The sequence below is a fragment of the Vitis vinifera genome, chromosome 12 (genome assembly GCF_030704535.1).
Source record: "Vitis vinifera cultivar Pinot Noir 40024 chromosome 12, ASM3070453v1".
NCBI lineage: Eukaryota > Viridiplantae > Streptophyta > Magnoliopsida > Vitales > Vitaceae > Vitis > Vitis vinifera.
In genome coordinates, this window is record NC_081816.1 from 5,744,886 (window position 1) to 5,764,696 (window position 19,811).

General features: G+C 36.5%; 1 protein-coding gene across 1 annotated transcript; it reads left to right on the forward strand.

The window, feature by feature from the left end:
* The first annotated feature begins 1,520 nt into the window (after positions 1-1,520).
* LOC100255096 (cellulose synthase-like protein H1) lies at positions 1,521-17,510 on the forward strand. The gene is made up of 11 exons (XM_059741292.1): positions 1,521-1,783; positions 1,882-2,206; positions 2,480-2,608; positions 3,492-3,608; positions 3,679-3,891; positions 4,000-4,123; positions 4,227-4,414; positions 16,078-16,152; positions 16,370-16,720; positions 16,816-17,306; positions 17,471-17,510. The coding sequence occupies exons 1-11, from the start codon at positions 1,521-1,523 to the stop codon at positions 17,508-17,510; spliced, it is 2,316 nt and encodes a 771-aa protein (XP_059597275.1).
* The last annotated feature ends 2,301 nt before the right edge of the window (positions 17,511-19,811 follow it).

Genomic DNA, 19,811 nt, shown 5'->3' on the forward strand with positions numbered 1-19,811 from the left:
CATTTTTTTTCATACAGTTTTAAAATCAATGTTTTTTTTTAATGTAAGTCTCAAAGAACTCTTATATTTTATGTAAAAATTACTATTATTTTTTATTTTAAAACTAAAAAACAAGAAATATATCCAAATGGATACTAAATTTAATACTGACTTTTATTAAATATGAAGTGATGATTTTAACTATTTTTGCTTTCAAAGGATCTATTCAATAGTGACCGTGTTAAAAAGGTTTTTAGTTTGTAGTGATTTTATTAGTAAAACTTGTATAAAAAAATTACTATTAGGGAAACTTAGTCTATTTGAGAACTATTTTTAAAAATAAAAAATTATTTTTCAAACTTGAAAACACATTTGATAATTTTTTGACAAAAAATAATCTTTTGAAAACTTGTTATGAAAAAAAGGATTTTTTTGAAAACATATTTTAATTATTTTAAGTTGTTTTAACTTATTTTCTCGAGAGTATTTTAAAAAAAGAGTCATACAAATATGAAGAATTATTTTTTTAATAAAATATTTGGAAACATAAAAAACACTATTAGAATATTCTAAGTTTCTAGATAGACTTTTGTTTAAAATAACATCAAAGCCTGGTTTTGAAAACCAATCTCAAAAATGGTTTTTGAAAACATTCCTAATAAGATCTTTAGTATTTGAAAATAAATGAAAAAGAAGTCTTCAATGGTATTTTGGCAATTTATATAATAAAAAGTGATTTTTAGAAGAAACATCAATTAAGTCTTCTCTAGATTTTTAACTGAAAATAATCTTTTAAACTTAGTCAAACACTTATTTTTAAAAAGGAAATTACGTCTACTTGATCTATCCGAGTCACTCCCAAACAAACTTTAAGTTATTTTGCATTTCAAATAATACTATTGAGTCGTTGTGTTACCACAGGACCTTCAAATATATAACATTATCAGAAACATTATTTTTTCAGTGGTAGAGAGAAATCTCCCAAACCATGCAGTGTATGTTGAATAAAATCCATGTGCATAAGACAAGACATAATTATATTTTTTCAGTAATAATAGTAATATTCTTGTGTAGGCCATACGTGTTCAATGAAAAAAATCAAGGAAAACCGATTGATGGGGTTGCCTTCCAAGGAGTGGCTAGTTTGAAGGAAAGAATAAGCCCTGAATTTCATATATCATACACATAGCAGCCCATGTGACCTTCAAATATATGAAGTTAATAGTAATATTAATTATCATATTTTGTCGACTGTCCCCAGAAAACTCCAAATGGCATGCGGTTAATATACGTGATGGGGCACAAATAATGAATACGTGTTGAATAAATTCTTGTAATCAGACATAAAACATTTATATTGTAGCAGTAATATATGTGTAGGCGATACTTGTATGTCCAATGAGAAAAAAGTCAAGAAACAAGAGGAGAAACTACTGTTAGGTTTGCTTTGCAAGGAATGGCCAGCGCAACTATTAAGTCCAATAACATCTCCACAAACTACATACACCATCTGTCCAACAAGTATCCTCCTCCATTTTCCAATGGCCAAACCAATCCCTTCACCTCTCTATGAAAAAATTCCCCAGAAGAACACACTCCATAGAGCCTTGGACCTCACCATCTTCTTCCTTCTTCTCTCTCTCCTTGCTTATCGTCTCCTTTCCCTCAAAAACAATGGCTTCACTTGGCTCCTCGCCTTCCTCTGTGAGTCATGGTTCACCTTTATTTGGATTCTTAACGTCAGCACCAAATGGAACCCTGTGTCCTACAAAACATACCCTGAACGTCTTCTACAATGTTATCGGTATCCAATAATGCTCTTAGTAAAACTCTTCGTGTGCTTTGGTGTTTTTTTCTGCCTTCAAATTTTATATATGACTATACTTATGATTTTCTGAACAGAGTTGATGAGCTTCCTCCAGTGGACATGTTTGTGACAACTGCAGACCCCATGCTGGAACCCCCTATCATCACTGTAAACACTGTCCTCTCCTTGCTGGCAGTTGACTATCCAGCTAACAAGCTTTCTTGCTATGTGTCCGATGATGGGGCTTCCCCTCTCACCTTCTACGCTCTCCTTGAAGCATCCAAGTTTGCTAAGCTTTGGGTTCCTTTCTGTAAGAAGTATGGTATTCAAACTAGAGCTCCCTTTAGATACATCTCCAGAGAGTTGTTACCATCCCATGATAATTCAACGGAGTTCCTACAAGAATACAGAAAGATAATGGTAGGCGCATTATTCCTAGTAGGAACCATAAGTGGTCCTTAATTATTTTAGTTCAACTTGGTGCAATTAGTTATTTATTTAATAACAATGATTAGAATGCAGATGATCCTGAATCTAGAATTTTCTTCTCCAATCTATTGACTATCTTTCTTTTTTTGTCCTTTATATATATAAAATCTCCTTTAAAGAAAAAAATAAAAATAAAAATCCACTAGCAAGCAAGTTCATGTCCAAGTTACGTGTCCAATTTTCTTTTTCTTCATCCCTCTGTAGGGCGAATATGAAGAGCTTAGACGAAGAATTGAAGACGCAACCCTGAAGTCAATATCATATGAGTTTAGTACTGCAGATTTTGTCGCTTTCTCAAATATAAAAAAGGGAAGCCATCCAACTATAATCAAGGTATGTTTAAAGATATAACTAGATTTGTTTACTCATTATTACCGTTATTAGGTCTATTTGGATTGCTTTCTCATAAGCTAAAAAACAAATTTTTTAAGTTCAATAAAAGATTTTATGTCTGATTAATTTTATACTTATGGTTTAAGAAAAAGCTTAATATAAAAGTCATGGAAATCTTATTTCTTATAAAACCTTACACAAAAAGTCATTTTATGTTTAATACAAATCTTATGATATCAATATTACTTTTTAAAAATTATAACTTTAGCTTCAACTTTATTTTATAGGTAGAGATTAAAAGAAACAAACAATCTCAAACGGGTCGGAATTGGTATAGAACAAAGGACCACTTAAAGCATAACAGATTAGAATGATAGTATAAAACTATTTGTTTTTGTCTTTTTCTATATTATAAAAAAAAATAACTTTCTTTAATTAATAAAAAAATAAAAAGAAACAAATAATCTCAAATAGGTTGCAATCGATATAGAACAAATGACCACTTAAAGCTAACCATAGGAGATTAAAATGATAGTGTAAAACTATTTGTTTTTGTCTTTTTCTTTCTATATTATAAAAAAAAAATAACTTTCTTTAATTAATAAAAAATAGTCATGCCATTAAAAAAAAGTTTTATTTATTTGTATTTTGATTTATACTCTATTTCTTTGTTCTTGTACTTTATTGTATTTAAATTATATTTCTTTATATTTACGTTCAATGGTATGGTTAGATTAAAAGTTCAATACGATACTAAATTCAACAAGCTTGCCATGAGCTTTATTTAAGCTATAACTATTCGGTTACGACATGAGAGAGCTAGGGAGTTGTGGTGAAGGAAGTATTTGACAACATTTCTATAACCACGGATGAGACTTTGTAGGTTATATTGGAGAACAAGGAGAGCCGCTCTGATGGACTGCCACATCTAGTCTATGTATCCAGAGAGAAGGATCCCAAGCATCCACACCATTACAAAGCCGGTGCCATGAATGTTCTGGTAAGGAAGCTCCCTTGAATTAATATAATTACTGATCTCCCTCTTCTTCTGATTGTTTCTTGATAAACAGACCAGAGTCTCTGGAGCTATGACAAATGCTCCTTTCATGCTGAACGTAGACTGTGATATGTACGCCAACAATCCACTGATTTTTCATCATGCAATGTGTTTGCTCCTCGGTTCCAAGAATGAACAGGACTGCGGGTTTGTTCAGTCTCCACAATGCTTCTATGATGGACTAAAGGACGACCCATTTGGAAATCAGCTAGTAGTTTTGTATAAGGTATGCCAAATTTCAATAGCAAAGAGTGATCTCTTCCATACTATAGAGCACACGTAGTAGAAGCCTCTTTTATTTATTTTTCATTAATTGATATGTTTGTTGAATCAGTATCTGGGAAGTGGGATAGCAGGGCTTCAAGGACCTACGTACTCTGGAACGGGATGTTTTCATAGAAGAAAAGTTATCTATGGGTTATGGCCAGATGGCAGGATGGAGATTAAAGGAAGAAGTGGTATGCAGTCAATTTATTTGTCTTATGTATCATTCTAATTTTCTTAGGGGGATCTTAAAATGTTATATGAAACTAAGCATTACAATTTTCTACTTCTTGGTAGGAAAATTAACTGATGAGAGAATACAAAAAACATTCGGAAATTCAAAGGAATTCACCACAACAGCTGCAAGGCTCTTATCCGGGTTGAGCGGGATTTCGCATTGTCCATATGATCTTTTGAATCGGGTTGAGGCAGCACAAGAAGTTGCAACTTGCAGCTACGAGTATGGAACTAGCTGGGGTACAAAGGTGAGCTGCAAATATTTAGAACAACAAGAATAGCACGTACCTCAAATAAAATCTGAAGTTGCAATGATTAGCACTTCCCTGTTATTTGATTAATTTAGCTGTAAGTTTACAAGATTGCTAAAGATGATCCCCTCTTGCTTCATGGCATAGGCATTATATAGCCTCTCCCTCTGTCACTGCTTCACGCTTTGGTTCTGCTTTATGGACTTTAAGACGCATGGTGATAAAGAGTCATTGAGCTCAACTTTAGGGGCAGGTTGGTTAGTTAGGTCAACCTACAGGTCCGAGGTGGGTTGTCTTTCTTTTTGGTCCTTGCTTTGGGGTGAGGTGCTTTTGTGCACCTTCAGTATCCCCCTTCCCCCCTTCCAGCTTTGAGTTTTTCTTTCTTGGAAGAGGTTAGAGCCTTTTCTTTTTGGGTTGTGTGCTAATGATGTTTAGGCAGTGCTAGTGCAATTTTCAATGGCGGTATACCCATTTTGGTTTCCTCCGTTTTGAGGCAGTTTCTTCCACTAATCTCATGTTTGATGGTTGAGATTTGTCCACGTGCCGCATCCTTAGCCTTTCCTCAATTGAGAGTTTTCTCTTTCAAATCCTACGCTAATTATTATTTCTTCCTTCAATAGTCGATAAGTATTATATCTCCCATTTTCTTTCTTCATTTATGGTTTTCTTCTTCTTCTTCTTATATTCCTGTTCCACCATGTTGAAGAAATAAAAAAGGATGAATGCCTCTGGATCGATTGAATAGTTTCATGCTAAGTTTAATATCCTACTGTTAGTGGGACTTTGCTTCATGGATGATGGGGATGTAATCCTGGCCAAAGGGAGTCTAGTTGAAGGTGAGATGTTCTTGCCCAAAAGCAACTTCGAGGCTGGGCTTTGACTTCCACTTCTTCCATTGTTTAGAAGCTTAGTGTGTCATCTTCGACTTGTCTCGAACCAACTATGTATTAACATCGTTCGTTTGATCATGTCAATGATCGTGTTAGATTACTTAAGGGGTTTGAATATTTCAATGAGGGATGTTATGTACATCTATACTATGAAGTAGTCTCACATTCCTCATGAATGGTACTTGTTCGCTTGCTTAGGTGTGACTGGCTTCATCACCGGGGCACCCTTGACCAATAAAGACCTGAATTGTGGTATTGTTGCCATTTTGGCTGAATGAAAGTTTGGACCTTTTGAACCCGATGACCTTCCTAGGGTTCCAGAACACATGACATGTCACATTAGTTTTTAGTTTTACTTTTCCTCTTTTCTTTCTGAAAGGCGAATCTTAATAATGGACTACACCTAGAGGGGGGTTGAATAGGGTTGAATTATAAAAAAAAATGTCCCAACAAAGATTACCTAATTTTAGAAATTTTCAATGTCAATGAACTTTTCTTTCAACAACTTTTCAATAAAACATAAAATCCATAAGCAAGTATGTATGCACCAACACTCTCCTAATAATTTATAAATGCAATTAACATGCAAATGCTTCAACACTCCTCAAAATTAATTCAAAAGAACAATTATCTCCTTAATTCATTTCAATTTACTACAAGATATCATTAACTAAAATGAACAAAAAAATTATTGAAGATATTCCATGGATAATCACACTTATTTCAGCTTAGATATCTTCCATTTAACATATATGCCCAAGTGACCAATGATATCAAAAACTGAAAATAAATTAAAGAGTAGAATGAGAGAATGAGACAACTGACACCAGATTTTAACGTAGAAAACCTTCGAAGAGATAAAAAACCACGAGCCTATAATTGATAAAAAAACATCCACTATGAAGAATAAAAATTGAATACAAAGTTTTACTTAACTCAAACCAATCAATCCCTTCTCGGAACATTTAACTAGTACCTTTTACTTTCAGCTTCTCACCTTCTTCTTCAGAAGCACACTTGGAGTCCACACCAAGATCGATCTTGACCTCTTCTTGAATCCACACAAGAAGAAAATGAGTTTTTACACAAACCCACAAATAATGAGAGATGAATGCTTAAGGAATCAACCCATTTTTCTTTTCAGAAAATCCATTTAAAATTTTTCTTGGAAAACTTGGATGAGATTTTCTTAGTATGCAAACAACCTCAAAAATGGTAAGGAATGAAGAGCTCTCTTTCATGACTGCTAAAATCTCTCTTAACTAGAAATGAGAGAAGTTTGTATTTAAAAAGCAAAAGAAACCCTTAATCTGATGGCTGAAATTTGATCTTAAAAACAGATTAGTTGGATTGATCTACCCCTACGCCTAGATCGATCTAGAAACAGGGGAACTTACTACTTTTATCAAAAATTATTTTTCCCAACTTCCCTAACACTTTTTAAAATAATTCAAAGCAATCAACATATTGAAAAATAGTGTTGATTCAAATTCATTCAACACACGCTTGGTTATATACCTCGACCTCTTATCAAAGTCTTAATCTTCAAAGGTCAAGTAGTTCAACCAACATATTGAAAAATAAGGTTGATTAAATTCATTCAACACACATGCGACTACATACCTCAACCTCTTAGTAAAGTCTTAATATTTAAAGGTCAAGTAGTTTGAGAAGAATTGAAAAACTGAGTTAAGAAACACTTAGGAATTTTGTCCGGAATTGCCAACCTAGCTAAACACTCAAACTTTCCTTCTTTGTAGATTCTCCTTGCCTTTACTTTTTCTTGTAGTGATAGAGGATACCAAGGTTCTAGAGATTAGTGATTCCTATTGAGCTGAGATCACTGGTGATTCAAAATCGACATTGCTTTAATGACTAGAAGGTTCTGTTGAAGCCAACCCAATTGTATGCCAGTTTCATCTCCTTGGGTTTGATTTTTCCTACCCCCAACCTTTCTTTCATCAATTCGAAGGAGTGACTTCTTTGGAAAAAAAAATTCTTGCTCCTCACACCTCCTTTAGTAGCTGATCCTATAAAGAGGAAGCGTGAGCAACCTTTGTTGAAACAATCTTCTTCGGATGGGAAGTCTCAAAACATTGGGTCAAACACTAGGGGCTTGTTGAGTCACTGAAAATCTCAAATGATAGAGCAGGGCTCGTTCAAGTGTTAGGGTAACCCATTCTTTTGGGACCTTGAAGAGTAAGACATTATTTTCCTCCACTTTGATTGATCTCATTGTAAGTTTTGAAGATGCATAAGATTCTACTAAATCTAAAGCTCCAAGAATGATAGGTGGAGCAATGGAGAAAGACACTTCAGATTTCAGGGACATAAGGAAGGTTGTGGCCATGTTGTCCTCTATTGTAGTATATGACTCATATTGAGTGAGAAACATATGTGGAGAGAAAAAAAAATGGCAAATGCTAGAGTGGAGTGTAGTGTATGGTTTGGGGGTATTTTTGGAATTTCAATACCTAAGGGTTAATATAAATACCCTTTTATGTAACCTTAATTTTGATATAGTGAAAGTCTTCTTCCTTGTTCCTGTGGACGTAGGCATTCTACCGAACTACATTAAAATCAGTGTATTTTCTTTTGTTTTCTCAAATCTCTTCATTAGGAACCCTCCCTAACCTAAGTTGGGGGAAAAGATTCTGAGTTTGAGATGCTTTTTGTTGGTGGGGATTTACTTTCGGTGGTTGAGGTAGCTAAGTGGTCAACTCTTCCTAGTGATGCCAAATTTATTTCGGGTTTTTCTAATCCTGAGGTGGTAGATAAATCAATTAGGCTGAGCTATTGGGTGCGAATTGAAGTTTTTGTTTCCTTTTCCCTATGTTTTTATGTTCCATGTGGGTCATTGAGTTGGCTTATAGTTTCTGTTTTATGTGTTTTCCTCATCCATGTAGGCCTTATAGTTCAACCTGGTTATTTGTCAACATCTTAGTTCGTCTCGACTAAACTAGGTCGGGTTGAGGGACCAAGTGAGAGTATGTCCTCCCAAGTGGAGGTCATCTCAAAAGAGTTGGTCATGTTAAATCCAAGTTGGAGGTTGAGTGGAACATTATGACCAATTTCCAGCAAGAGATTGTGTCTCTTAGGGTTTGTTTTAGGGACTTGGAGTCTTGATAGAAGTCACTTTCTAAAGAAAAAGATGACTTGAGCAATCTTTTGGAGGAGATTAGATGAGCCAAGATGATGTGCGAATTGGACCTATTCCACTTGCAAGAAAACTGAGACAAAGAGAAAGAAAAAGTTTGTGACGAAGTTTATATGCAACTTACTAGTGACTTGTTGGCCCGTGATAAGCAGAACCAGAATGAGGGGTACGTTCTTGGTTAGAGTATTTGAAGCTTGGAATTGAGTCTTTTGACCCTCTTGAGTTTGATTTTGGTAGTAAATCTGACGGGTCTTCCGACCAGTTCCTTATGAATGATCATTTTCCGGGTACGAATGGTGGTCTTACAAAATTGGATTTAGAGGTGAACTTTTTTTTTTTTTTTTTTGAAATCTTATTGACTGTAAGGATTTTGGTGTTTCAAGGAGCTTGGGTTGGCTGGTGGACATCAGGATGAGCCAAGAAAAAGACAAGGTAGTTGCAAGAGCTTAGGTGTTGTTCATGAGGTAGTTATTGAGGCTTTTAGATCGAAGGAAGACGAGGCAACGAAGAATGCTACTCTTTCTGTTTCCTTAGTCACTAACTCTTCTTAATTCAAGGGTGATACCTTAGAGATTGACATTAATACTTCTTCAAAGGAGTCTGGGCTTTTGTTGGAGAAAGATTCTTTTAGTCTTGAAATTGCTTTACCACATTAATACCTCTTCAAAGGAGTCTGGCTTTTGTTGGAGAAAGATTCTTTTAGACTTGAAATTGCTTTACCATTGGAAACCTGACAATACTTTGTCCTAGCCCTCTTTCTCCTCTCCGTTTTTGTTTTGGAAATGTTTGCCCTGTTTTAGACTATATGAGATATTTCCTTTGTAGTGAACGATATGCTAAAAACAAAATTTTCTTTTGGCAATTCTATGTGTTGTTGTGTAAGTTTGGGAAAGAGATGATTTTGTGTTGTAGGTAGAATGCTCTCACTTCTTACCAAGAGGTAGGGTTGAACTATGGTATGGTCCTACTAGGGGCAGGTACAATCAACATGGGTTGGCAAATACAGTCGAAGCTCTATATAATGACCATTCAAGCCTTTTTAATTTTTTGGCTATGTTATGGTGTTGCGGCTTATATGCTTGCTTGTATTTAAGCTTTCCTGGAGGTTGCTTACCCAAAATTTCCCATTCTTACATTGCATAGTTAAGTTAAAGCGAACCAAATTTATTTAATACATAATCAGTTATGCATAGTACTTTTTAAGGTGTATCCGGTTCCAAGGTTTAGGTATGGGTGTCCCATCTGGTTGTACTAGCCAACATGCTTCAGTTCGATACATTTTAATAACCTAAAGCGACCTTCCTAAGTTGGCACAAACTTGCCTTCATCCGCATGTCTATTTGGATCATGTATAGCTCGGAGTACCAGATCTTCCCTTTTATATGGGTTGATGTTGGACTTTTTGGTTGTATGCTCTTAACAGTTGTTGGTATATGCAACTATTTGAATGACCACCTTCTCATGCCTTTCCTCCAGGAAGGTGGTGGTTTCGACCAGAGTCCTTTGTTTGTCTTTCCCTTCATAATATTATACAAAAATGGTTGACATTCCTATATTAATTGGTACTAACCTCCGCTTCGTAGGAGTTTCCTTAGTTGTCATGATGTGAGGTGTGGCCCAGTATGCCCATAGGATTACTGGTAGCTTTTCGACCCATTTGGCTTTAGATATTTCCAAACTTTTTTTGAGTGCTGCGAGTATTGTTCTATTACTAATTTCTACATGTCCATTACCTTAGGGGTAAGCCAGAGTTGATAAATGATGATGGATACCCAATTCTTGGCATAAATCCTTGAACTCTAAGGATTTAAACTACATTCTATTATTGATAGTGATCTCGATCTTGTGGACTGCTGAACCGACAAACGATGTTCTTCTAGAGGAAAGTGTGGATGTTCTTCTCTCTTATTTGAGATAATGGTTCTGCTTCAATCCACTTTGTGAAATAGTTAGTGGCAACTAGGAGGTAGTGTCGTTGAGCTGTTGATATAGGTAATGACCCAATCAAGTCTAACCCCTAATGAACAAAGGGCCAAGTTGTACTAGTCGGGTCATATTTCTATGGTGGTAAGTGTCGTAGAAGGGCATACCTTTGACACCTCTCACAAGCCTAGACAAATTGCATCACATATTTTTGCACGTAAGGCCAATAGTATCCCAGACTAAGGGCTTGGTGCATCAACATTCTTTTGCCATAGTGATTTCCACATTGCCCTTGATGTATTTCTGCCAAGAAATACTGGGATTCGGGATGTGATAAACATTGGAGGTAGGGACCTTGTGTGGAATGTAAATATAACTATTTATCAATAATTGTATATTGCAAGGCTTAAAATCAAAGTTTATGTGCATTTTTTTTTTAGTCCTTTGACAACGTTCCATTTTTTAAGATATTTATAGGAATGGTGTCCTCCAGTCTTCTTCATTGATAGAGTTACTGCAGTTTACACGCAATTCGCATCTGTATATGCTTGGTTGCTCTTGATATTCCAAGCTGACACTTTGCTGCTTGTCCACCCTAAGATGTACTGCTAGGTTAGCCAATAGGTCAACGATCACATTTTTCTCCCGCGGAATTTGTTCAATATTGAATTTGTTGAATGTTTGTTTGATTTCATTGACTTTAGATAGATAGGCTCCCATTCGATCATCTTTGGCCTCATATTGAGGCAGGACCTGACATACGATAAGTTTGGAGTTCCGAGTACACTTGGATTTTTCGGGCTCCTAAAAGTTGAGATACTACTAATCGACGAAGTAAGGCTTCATAGTTTGATTCATTTTTGGATGCTTCGAATCCAAGTACAATGCTTTTGTCTGTACTTCCGAATGGGGTTTCCATGTGGATTCCAATCCTTGCACCATGTTGGTTTGAAGCCCCATCTACATAGAGAACCTAAACCTCCTATGGCCTTGGTTTGTCTCTGGTTTAACTCCTTTTGTGAACTCAACCACAAAGTCTACTAACACTTGCTCTTTTAATTGTAGTATGTGGTTTATAGCTCATGTTGTATTCGCTTAACTCCAAAAATCATTGTAGCATCTTTCCAGATGGGTCAAGTTCGCAGAGGACGTTTCTGATTGGTAAGAAGTTAATACGATGATGGTATGCACTTGAAAGTATGATTGAAGCTTTCAAGTAGCAACCAATAAGGCCAGGGTTAACTATTCCAATTGGGGATAACTGAGCTTAGTGTTCAACAATGCTTGAAAGTATGATTGAAGCTTTCGAGTAGCAACCAATAAGGCCAGGATTAGCTATTCCAATTGGGTATAACTGAGCTTAGTGTTCAACAGTGCTTTGCTTACATAGCAGATTGGTGTTTCTTTATTTTTTTCGTTTTGAAACAAGATAACACTTACGACCTGCCTAGAGATTGCTAGGTAGATGTATAATTTCTCATGAGGTTGGGCCATTGAGAGGGGATTGACGGGTGTGATAGGTGGTTTTTTTAGTAGTTTGAAGGCTTCAATACATTTCATGTCCTGCAGCAATTTTTTTTTTTTTTTTTTAGAAAAACAAAAATGGGTTTACACTTGTCAGTTGATTAGGATATGAAACTAGATAAGGCTACTATTTTTTCGGCTTCTTGTACCTTATTCTGTGTAGTTGGGATCTTCATGTTGTGTATGGCACGGATTTGGTCCAGGTTTCACTTAATGCCCTGCCCTGTTTCCAAATGCCCTAAAAATTTTCCACTGGCAACTTCAAAGATGCATTTAATTGGATTAAGCCATATCTCGTGCTTGAGTATAGTGGCCAATACTTCGGCTAGGTGTTGGGGATGATCATTGGCCCTTTTACTTTTTACCATCAAGTCGTCCATGTAGACCTCCCTTCCTATTTGTTACTAGAATACTCATGCCATTTTACGCTGAAAGCCATTACCTTGTAACAATATGTTCCTTGCTCCGTAATTGAGACAGTTTTTTCCACGTTGTCAAGGTGCATGGGATTTTGGTTGTATCCACTGTATGCATCTAAGAAGGTCAATACCTCGTGCCCAACGACGGAATCCACTAGCTGATCGATACAAGGTATTGAGTAATTGTCTTTTGGACAAGCCTTGTTGAGGTTAGTGTAATCTACACACATCATCCATTTCCCGTTTTTCTTTGGTACGATCACGACATTGGCCAGCTAGGTTGGGTATTTGACTTCTCGTATGATGGCAAGTAGCTTTTTTTAACTTTTCTCATATGATTTGATTTTTAAATGGTGCAAAACGACTTTGTTTTTGCTATATCGGTGGGAAATGGGGTTCGACATTGAGCTAGTGATTATAGACTTGCGGATTTACCCTTGGCATACCCTGTGGTTGCCAAGCAAACACGTGCGCATAGGCTCGTAAACACTCTTCTAGGCTTTCCTGCAAAGCGTCATCTATTACTTTTCATTGTTGCTTTGCTTTCCTATCACGATTTCCCAAGTGGGCTTTGCTACTTTCTATCGTTTTTGATCTTCTTTTGGCTTGGTCAGGGAGGAGGAATTTCTTTAATTGCTATTTGTCAGGAGTTACCAAGGGTAGTGGTCTCACAGTTGTAGGTATTGCATACATTATAGCTAGATGGTAATGCCAAGCAGTGAGCTGGTTTCCTAATACTTCCTGTATTCCCTTTGGAGTTTGCATCTTAATCTTTTGATGCTAGGTCAAGGTCACCACATGGGTGGCATGTATCCAGGGTCGACCTAGAATGGCGTTGTACGGGGAAGTGGAGGTTTCAATTAGGAAGTGGGTTGGGGTTTTTGGTTGATTTGATCACCACCTCCAAGGTTAGTTTTCCTGTGCTTGGGTGGTTTTGCCATTGAACCCAACCAAAATGGTCTAACTTGGTTCCACTTTTTGATGCTCTTGGTCCATTAATTGGGAGCAACCATAGAAAAAGATGTTGGAACTCCTAGTGTCAACTAGAATCCTTTGGACTTGGTATGACCTAATATGTAGGGTGACTACCAATGGGCCACTGTGGGGGAGAGACGTGTCTAAGGTTTTGGGCAATGAATTCTATCACTGGTTCCCATATCCTGTTGAACTATTATACTCGAGCACACTAATGTGGTAGGTTGAATATGGTGTTGTTGCTGGACGACTCTTTGGCCTACATGCATAACAAATCAATTTTGGGTCTTGTTACTGTAGGTGTCGATAATATGTATAGATGGTGCCAGGTTGTCATCTATTTTGAGGGATGGTAGTTCATCTTGTTCCTTTGCCTCAACCGAGGTTGGTCATCGTGGATCATATTTCTTTTCGTATTGTTGTAATCCTTTGCACCACACTATATTCTCAAGATATCGATGTAGGGCCTTACAATGATTTGTTTGATGTCCATGAATGTGATAGTAATGGAAATCTTGGATTTATCTTGCTATTCGGAAGGCTAGACGGGTGATGGAGGCCATCAGAAGTTCGGGTCACCTTTTAGTTTAGCCAACAATTCTTGAGGTGAGGTCGTGAATTCTACTCGGGTAGCGGGGGATTTTTTTATTGAATCTTGTTTGTTTTCTTAGGTCCAACTCCTCAATTTGAGGTATGTTTGACTTGTGTGATCTTCCTTTTGTTATCTACGACCCCTAACTCTTCTTCCATGTTGGCGTATCTGTTTGCTTTCGCTAAGAGTTCCTCCATGGCAGTCAACCCGCTTTTCGCCAGTGATTGTAGTAGAGGGCTTCTAGGCTATAAAGCCTTTCTGAAGGCAACAATTACCGTCCGCTGGTCATTGCTTTCCACTTGGACCATTTTAGTGATGAACTAGTGGGTGAATTTTTGCAATGATTTCGTTGTTGCTTGCTTCAAGTTGAACAGATAATCTACACTTCGTCTCGTTGCAGGCATCTTAGGTCATAAACTAGTCACACGATTGCGTGAAGCTGTTTATGGAATGCAGTGGAAGCTAATGGAACGACGTTAGGGATGATCCATTCAAGCTGGTGGGAAAGACTTGGTAGAGCAGTCCCTCTCGAACATCCACAAGGGCCATGAGTTACTGGAAATGATATATGTGTCACTGGTTCCATCATAGAGGTTGAATTTTGGCGGGACGTAGTGGGCACAGTTCTTCTTGGAACAAATGTAATGCAAGAGAGAATTTAAATTTATTTCCCCAGCTTTGAGTGGCCTTGGCGAGTGAATTAGGTTGCAGTTTGATTTGTTGTACTTCCGTTGCCAATTTCTTGTATTTTCGTTCAAGATCCTCTGGTTTTTGGGTAGGTTGAACCTTAAGAATGGCTGTTCAGGTTGTTGAGGCGCCCTGCATGCAGCTGATCACACTTCCCTCTAAAACCTAGTCATTTCTATGAGGGGCTCCCCCCCACGTGTCCTTCCCAAACTCAAGACCCTTTGGTTGATCAGGACAAACGTATAACCCGTTTGGAATCACTCTATCTGGACTAAGTTAAGCTCCGTCTAACACTAGAAGTAAGAAATTTTCCTTCTTTCACAATGCCAGACATAATGGATAGACCAAACTGATTGACCTTTTAAACGGACTCACAATGTTAAATGGAATAGACAAACCAAGTTGGTTGGACATTTCAGACGGACAAATCAATCCAGTCAAGTCCTTAGGATTTTTGACATGTGTGGTTAACCACGCCTGATGTCTGAACATTGACCTAGTCGCTTGATGTCTGAGCATCGGACTAGACGCTATTTACACCCAAAAGTCAATATCAATTAATTGTTACACACAATCCTAGACATTGGCAAACTAAATGAACAGTTAGCTACACGGTCCGAGATTTTGGCACAACAGTCAGCAAATGGCACTAATCAACAACCCTTACTTGATGTGATCGCCTAGTCCACACAGTAGTGACAACGTTGACAGTCTGCGCAATCATCATTACAAGATAAGGACGATGTTATTAACTCTATATAAATCCCTCAAGAAGCACGAATAAGGTACACACGCTCATTCTCTCCCATAAAATAGTTAAAGTTATCCTCATTTGACTTAAGATTCAAAGGGGTGTGCTTAGACCACCCGTCCAGACATCTTTCTGTGTAGGAAAGAAGTCCGTCTGACTCCAGTAAAGTTGGACGAACTCCTCAACAAGTATGAATAAGGGAAGAAGTCCGCCTAACTCTAATAAAACTGAACAAACTTGAATCCAACTGGCTCGACATCAACAATTCTAGGTTGATAGGTACACATTGTTTAAATTTCAATGCAATTGGCTTATTAGGCTGTCTTGTCGAATTAGAATATTTTCTATTTGCTGTTGGTGTTCTTACTGCTGTCATTCCAGCTTGTGAAGGATTTGTGATAGTTGGTTCTGCATAGCATCTAACTTGTCTAGGTTGTGCTCGGATTTCCTTCCTCGTTTGCAAATTCTCCATTCATGGCTTCTTTGCTCATTCTGAGATGCTATTCTCAACATCTTTTCCACAGACAAGGTCATTGAAGTTGCAACGATTAGTAATATCCTTTTATTTATTTATTTATTATTATTATTATTATTATTATTATTATTATTATTATTATTAATTTAGCTATATAAGTTTAAAAGATTGCTAAAGATGGTCCCCTCTTGCTTCAAGGTGTAGGCTTTATATGGCCTCTCCCTCTGTCACTCCTTTAGGCTTTTGGTTATGCTTATTGACTTTAAGGCGCATGGGATGAGAGTAGTTGAGCTCGACTTTTTAGGGATAGATCGGTTAGTCAAGTCAACCTGCAAGTCTCAGGTGGGTTGTCTTTCTTTCAGGTCCTTGGTTTGGAGTGAGGTGATTTTGTGAACCCTCAAAGTCAAAGTCTCCTTTTTCCCTTTAGTTCTAATTTTTTTTTCATTAAATAAGGATTTACTTTTATTTTTTATTTTTGAAAAGAAACTGAACTAAACGTTACATTAACCTTACTATAACCCTAAAATGTCTTGGTAATTACGTGGCTATCCATGTTCAGATTGGTTGGTTATATGGAACCACAACAGAAGACGTCCTCACAGGTATGAGGATACATGCAAGAGGTTGGAAATCCACAGATTGCCGGCCTGACCCTCCTGCATTTCTTGGGTGCGCACCCTCAGGCGGGCCTGCTGCACTTACCCAACAGAAGAGATGGGCCACTGGCTTCCTTGAGATCCTGTTCAGCAAGAACAGCCCATTCATTGCCTCCTTCACTGCAAAGCTCCAATTTCGCCAATGCCTTGCATACGTGTGGCTTATTTCATGGGCTTTACGGTCAATTCCCGAGCTGTGTTATCTTGCTTTGCCAGCATATTGCATCATGGCCGGCTCACATTTCTTGCCCAAGGTGAGAAACTAAAACCATTCAGTTCTCCTCTTAAATGCATACATAGCATTAGTAGTAGTACTTCACCAACCTTTGTTTTATCATCATTGACGCAGGTCCAAGAGCCAGCTGTGTTGATACCAATATCCCTCTTTGTCAGTTACAATTTTTACAATCTATTTGAATACTATGGAGCTGGGTTTTCAATCCGAGCATGCTGGAACAATTTGAGGATGGGGAGAATAACCGCAGTGACTGCATGGTTATTTGGATTTTTCAGTGTCATTCTAAAGCTCCTGGGGTTGTCGGAGACCGTCTTTGAAGTTACAAAAAAGGACCAATCTACTACTCCTGGTGAAGGCAGTGACAATGATGCTGGTCGATTCACCTTTGATGGGTCTCTGATTTTTGTTCCGGCCACTACTCTTTTGTTGGTGCACCTGATGGCACTTTTTACAGCCTTGTTAGGACTATTTGATCATGTCGGGATCGAATCAAGAATAGGGGAGATAATATGTAGTGTGTGGGTGGTGCTATGCTTCTCGCCGTTTCTTGAAGGCCTGTTTGGGAAAGGAAAATATGGGATACCCACATCCTCCATAAGCAAGTCAGTAGCTTTGGCATTGCTTTTTCTTGCTTGCACTACTACAGTAAGAAAATGATTTTATTGAAAACCGTACTGTTTATTAAGCATAATTGTTAATCAAGTGTGTTATGACAAGTATCATCCGGTTCAGTGTACGAACAAATTTGTTGCAATTATAATGGCAGTTTGCTTTTCACCATTGCCGTAGCAGCAGCAGCTCCATGAACTGAAATGAAGAAATGATCACAAGCAGTTAAAACTATCCAAAAGTTTATACGGTTGAAAATTGGCGTAAGGTTAAATAGAATAAAAATATTTGAAAAAGTGAGATCAACCTTTTACTTTTTCAACCAAAAAAATATATTAAAATGCATTTTATTTGATATGAGTTTAATTAATATATTTTAAAAAATATAATGACTAAAGAACCTTATTTAACATTTTCATAAATTTAAAAAGTAAGTAATTTAACAATATTGTATGGGTGGAAATAATACATATATACCCTTGTTTAATTGGACGTATTTTCTCTTTTGCTTCTCTTTCTTCTTTGAATTAGATTATTTAGTCATTACTATCAAAATAAGAGTAATTTCTCATATTTCAAAAGCCAAAAGGTAAAACAAATTTCCTTTATAAGTTTTTGTCAAACTTAGGTGGTATTTATTTTTTGGTTAAATAAAAAAGGTCAAAATATTTAGGTTTTTTTATTCGGTTAAAACTATATATTGTTAATTTGTTCATATTTAGCTGTTGTGAGTTTTTAAAATTAGAAATGATGTGAGTGACAAAAAAAAATCATCAACAAGATATTTGAATGCTCATGAATAACGGGGTGGGAGGGGATGGGTGTGGTTCATGGTGGTAACACCTAAGGTTGCCTCTTAGGACATTTGAATGCTTGCCCTTAATTATCTCTTTATTTTTTGCAATATTTCAAGTTTTTCTCCATTCTTAATGCCCTTAATTATCTCTTTATTTTTGCAATATTTCAAGTTTTTCTCCATTCTTTTCATCCTAATTTCATATTTTAGTCATTCCATAAGTTTTTATCAACTTTAGATGCATACACACCTAAGAAAACCATTGATTTTGAAACGGTTTGAGGTTAGCCTTAAAGTAGTCCGAAGTTAAATAGAAGGTTATAAGACGTAAAGAAATATGTCACATCCAATCAATAAAAAATATAACAAAATTGCCAACTAAATCTAACAAATCAACAAGCTCATGTGGGAAGAAATTAGTTCCCTCCTATGATAAAAAGGTCAAGTGTGTAGTTAATCCTATAAGGATTTTTGATATTATCTTTTAGAAAAGAAATTTGGCTTTAAAAATCACCGACAAGGATTAAGATCAAGTGGTATCAGACTTGATTTTTAACAATTGATAAAAAAGCTCAGGTGTGTAGTTAATCCTATATATATGTATGTATAGAGAGATAGAAATCAACCTCCTTGTGCAATTGCAGTTGCCATAGTTATTGTCGTGTAATGAATATTGTTTCATGTGGTTCATCTTTGAAACCCTACAATCACTACCCTGCAAAATGTGAAATGATATTCTATTTTGGTAATGCTTTATCTAAGCATGATAATAATTGACTTGGAGTAAAACATGTAAAAACATTTTCCTATTTGATTTAGGTTGAGGGTTAGTAGACACATCCATTGTTCCTCTCTTCACACCTAGCTACTTTATTGAGAAAAATAAAAAAGAAAGAGCAAGTGTAGGGAGAGAGAAAAATAAATGTATTTAACATCATCCCAAGTCATTAATATATATAATTGATAAAAAAAAATTGAATTACCTTCAAAGATACCCAAGAATCCTAATTTGATTGCTTCATTGACAAGTTTTTTGTGCCAAGTTATGGATGAAATAAGATATAAAAATAATTTATTGACTTAGGATATATATATTTTTTTCTTTCACTTTTTTTTTTCTTCTATTTTTCCTCTTTATTTTCTTTTCCTCTCAGTTTTCCTCAAATTTTTGTGAGAGCCAAACATGGCATTAATATTTTGATACCTTAGACCTTGAATTTTAGGCACTAGTGACTTTCATGGTAAAAAGGAGACAAAGAAAATTTAGGCAACAATACTAACTTAGAAATATATGTGCCCAAAAACATTTCTTCTTAAGGCCAATGTTTTATTTGTGGAGTCTCTTGCCCTTTCTCTAGCTTGATGATCAGAGGTTTTGTGGTCGATGGGGGCAGGAGGTCTCACCTTGAATTGTGTGATTGCAAAGACTGATTAATTGAGCCAAATCCAAGGAAAGAGAGAGAGCCAAAAAAAGAATCATAGTATTAAGCCAAAACATTGAACTAAAAGAAAGTTTTAGAATGCAATAACTTCATATTTGTGTTACAAACCGGGCTCGGTTTGATTGTTGAGAAAATGGGAGGAAAACACAGGAAAGACAGTTTTGAATCCTATGTTGTCAATATTAACAGGGTTGTAGGCTCCAATTGGCAGTTTAGACAATCTAGGAGACAAAAGAAAAGCATGTTCAAATCTATGTGGT

Coding starts and splice junctions, on each gene's coding strand:
- LOC100255096 (XM_059741292.1), top strand. CDS start 1,521: ATGGCCAAACCAATCCCTTCACCTCTCTATGAAAAAATTCCCCAGAAG. Junction 2,207..2,479: donor AAGAATACAGAAAGATAATG/GTAGGCGCATTA, acceptor ATCCCTCTGTAG/GGCGAATATGAAGAGCTTAG. Junction 2,609..3,491: donor GCCATCCAACTATAATCAAG/GTATGTTTAAAG, acceptor GAGACTTTGTAG/GTTATATTGGAGAACAAGGA.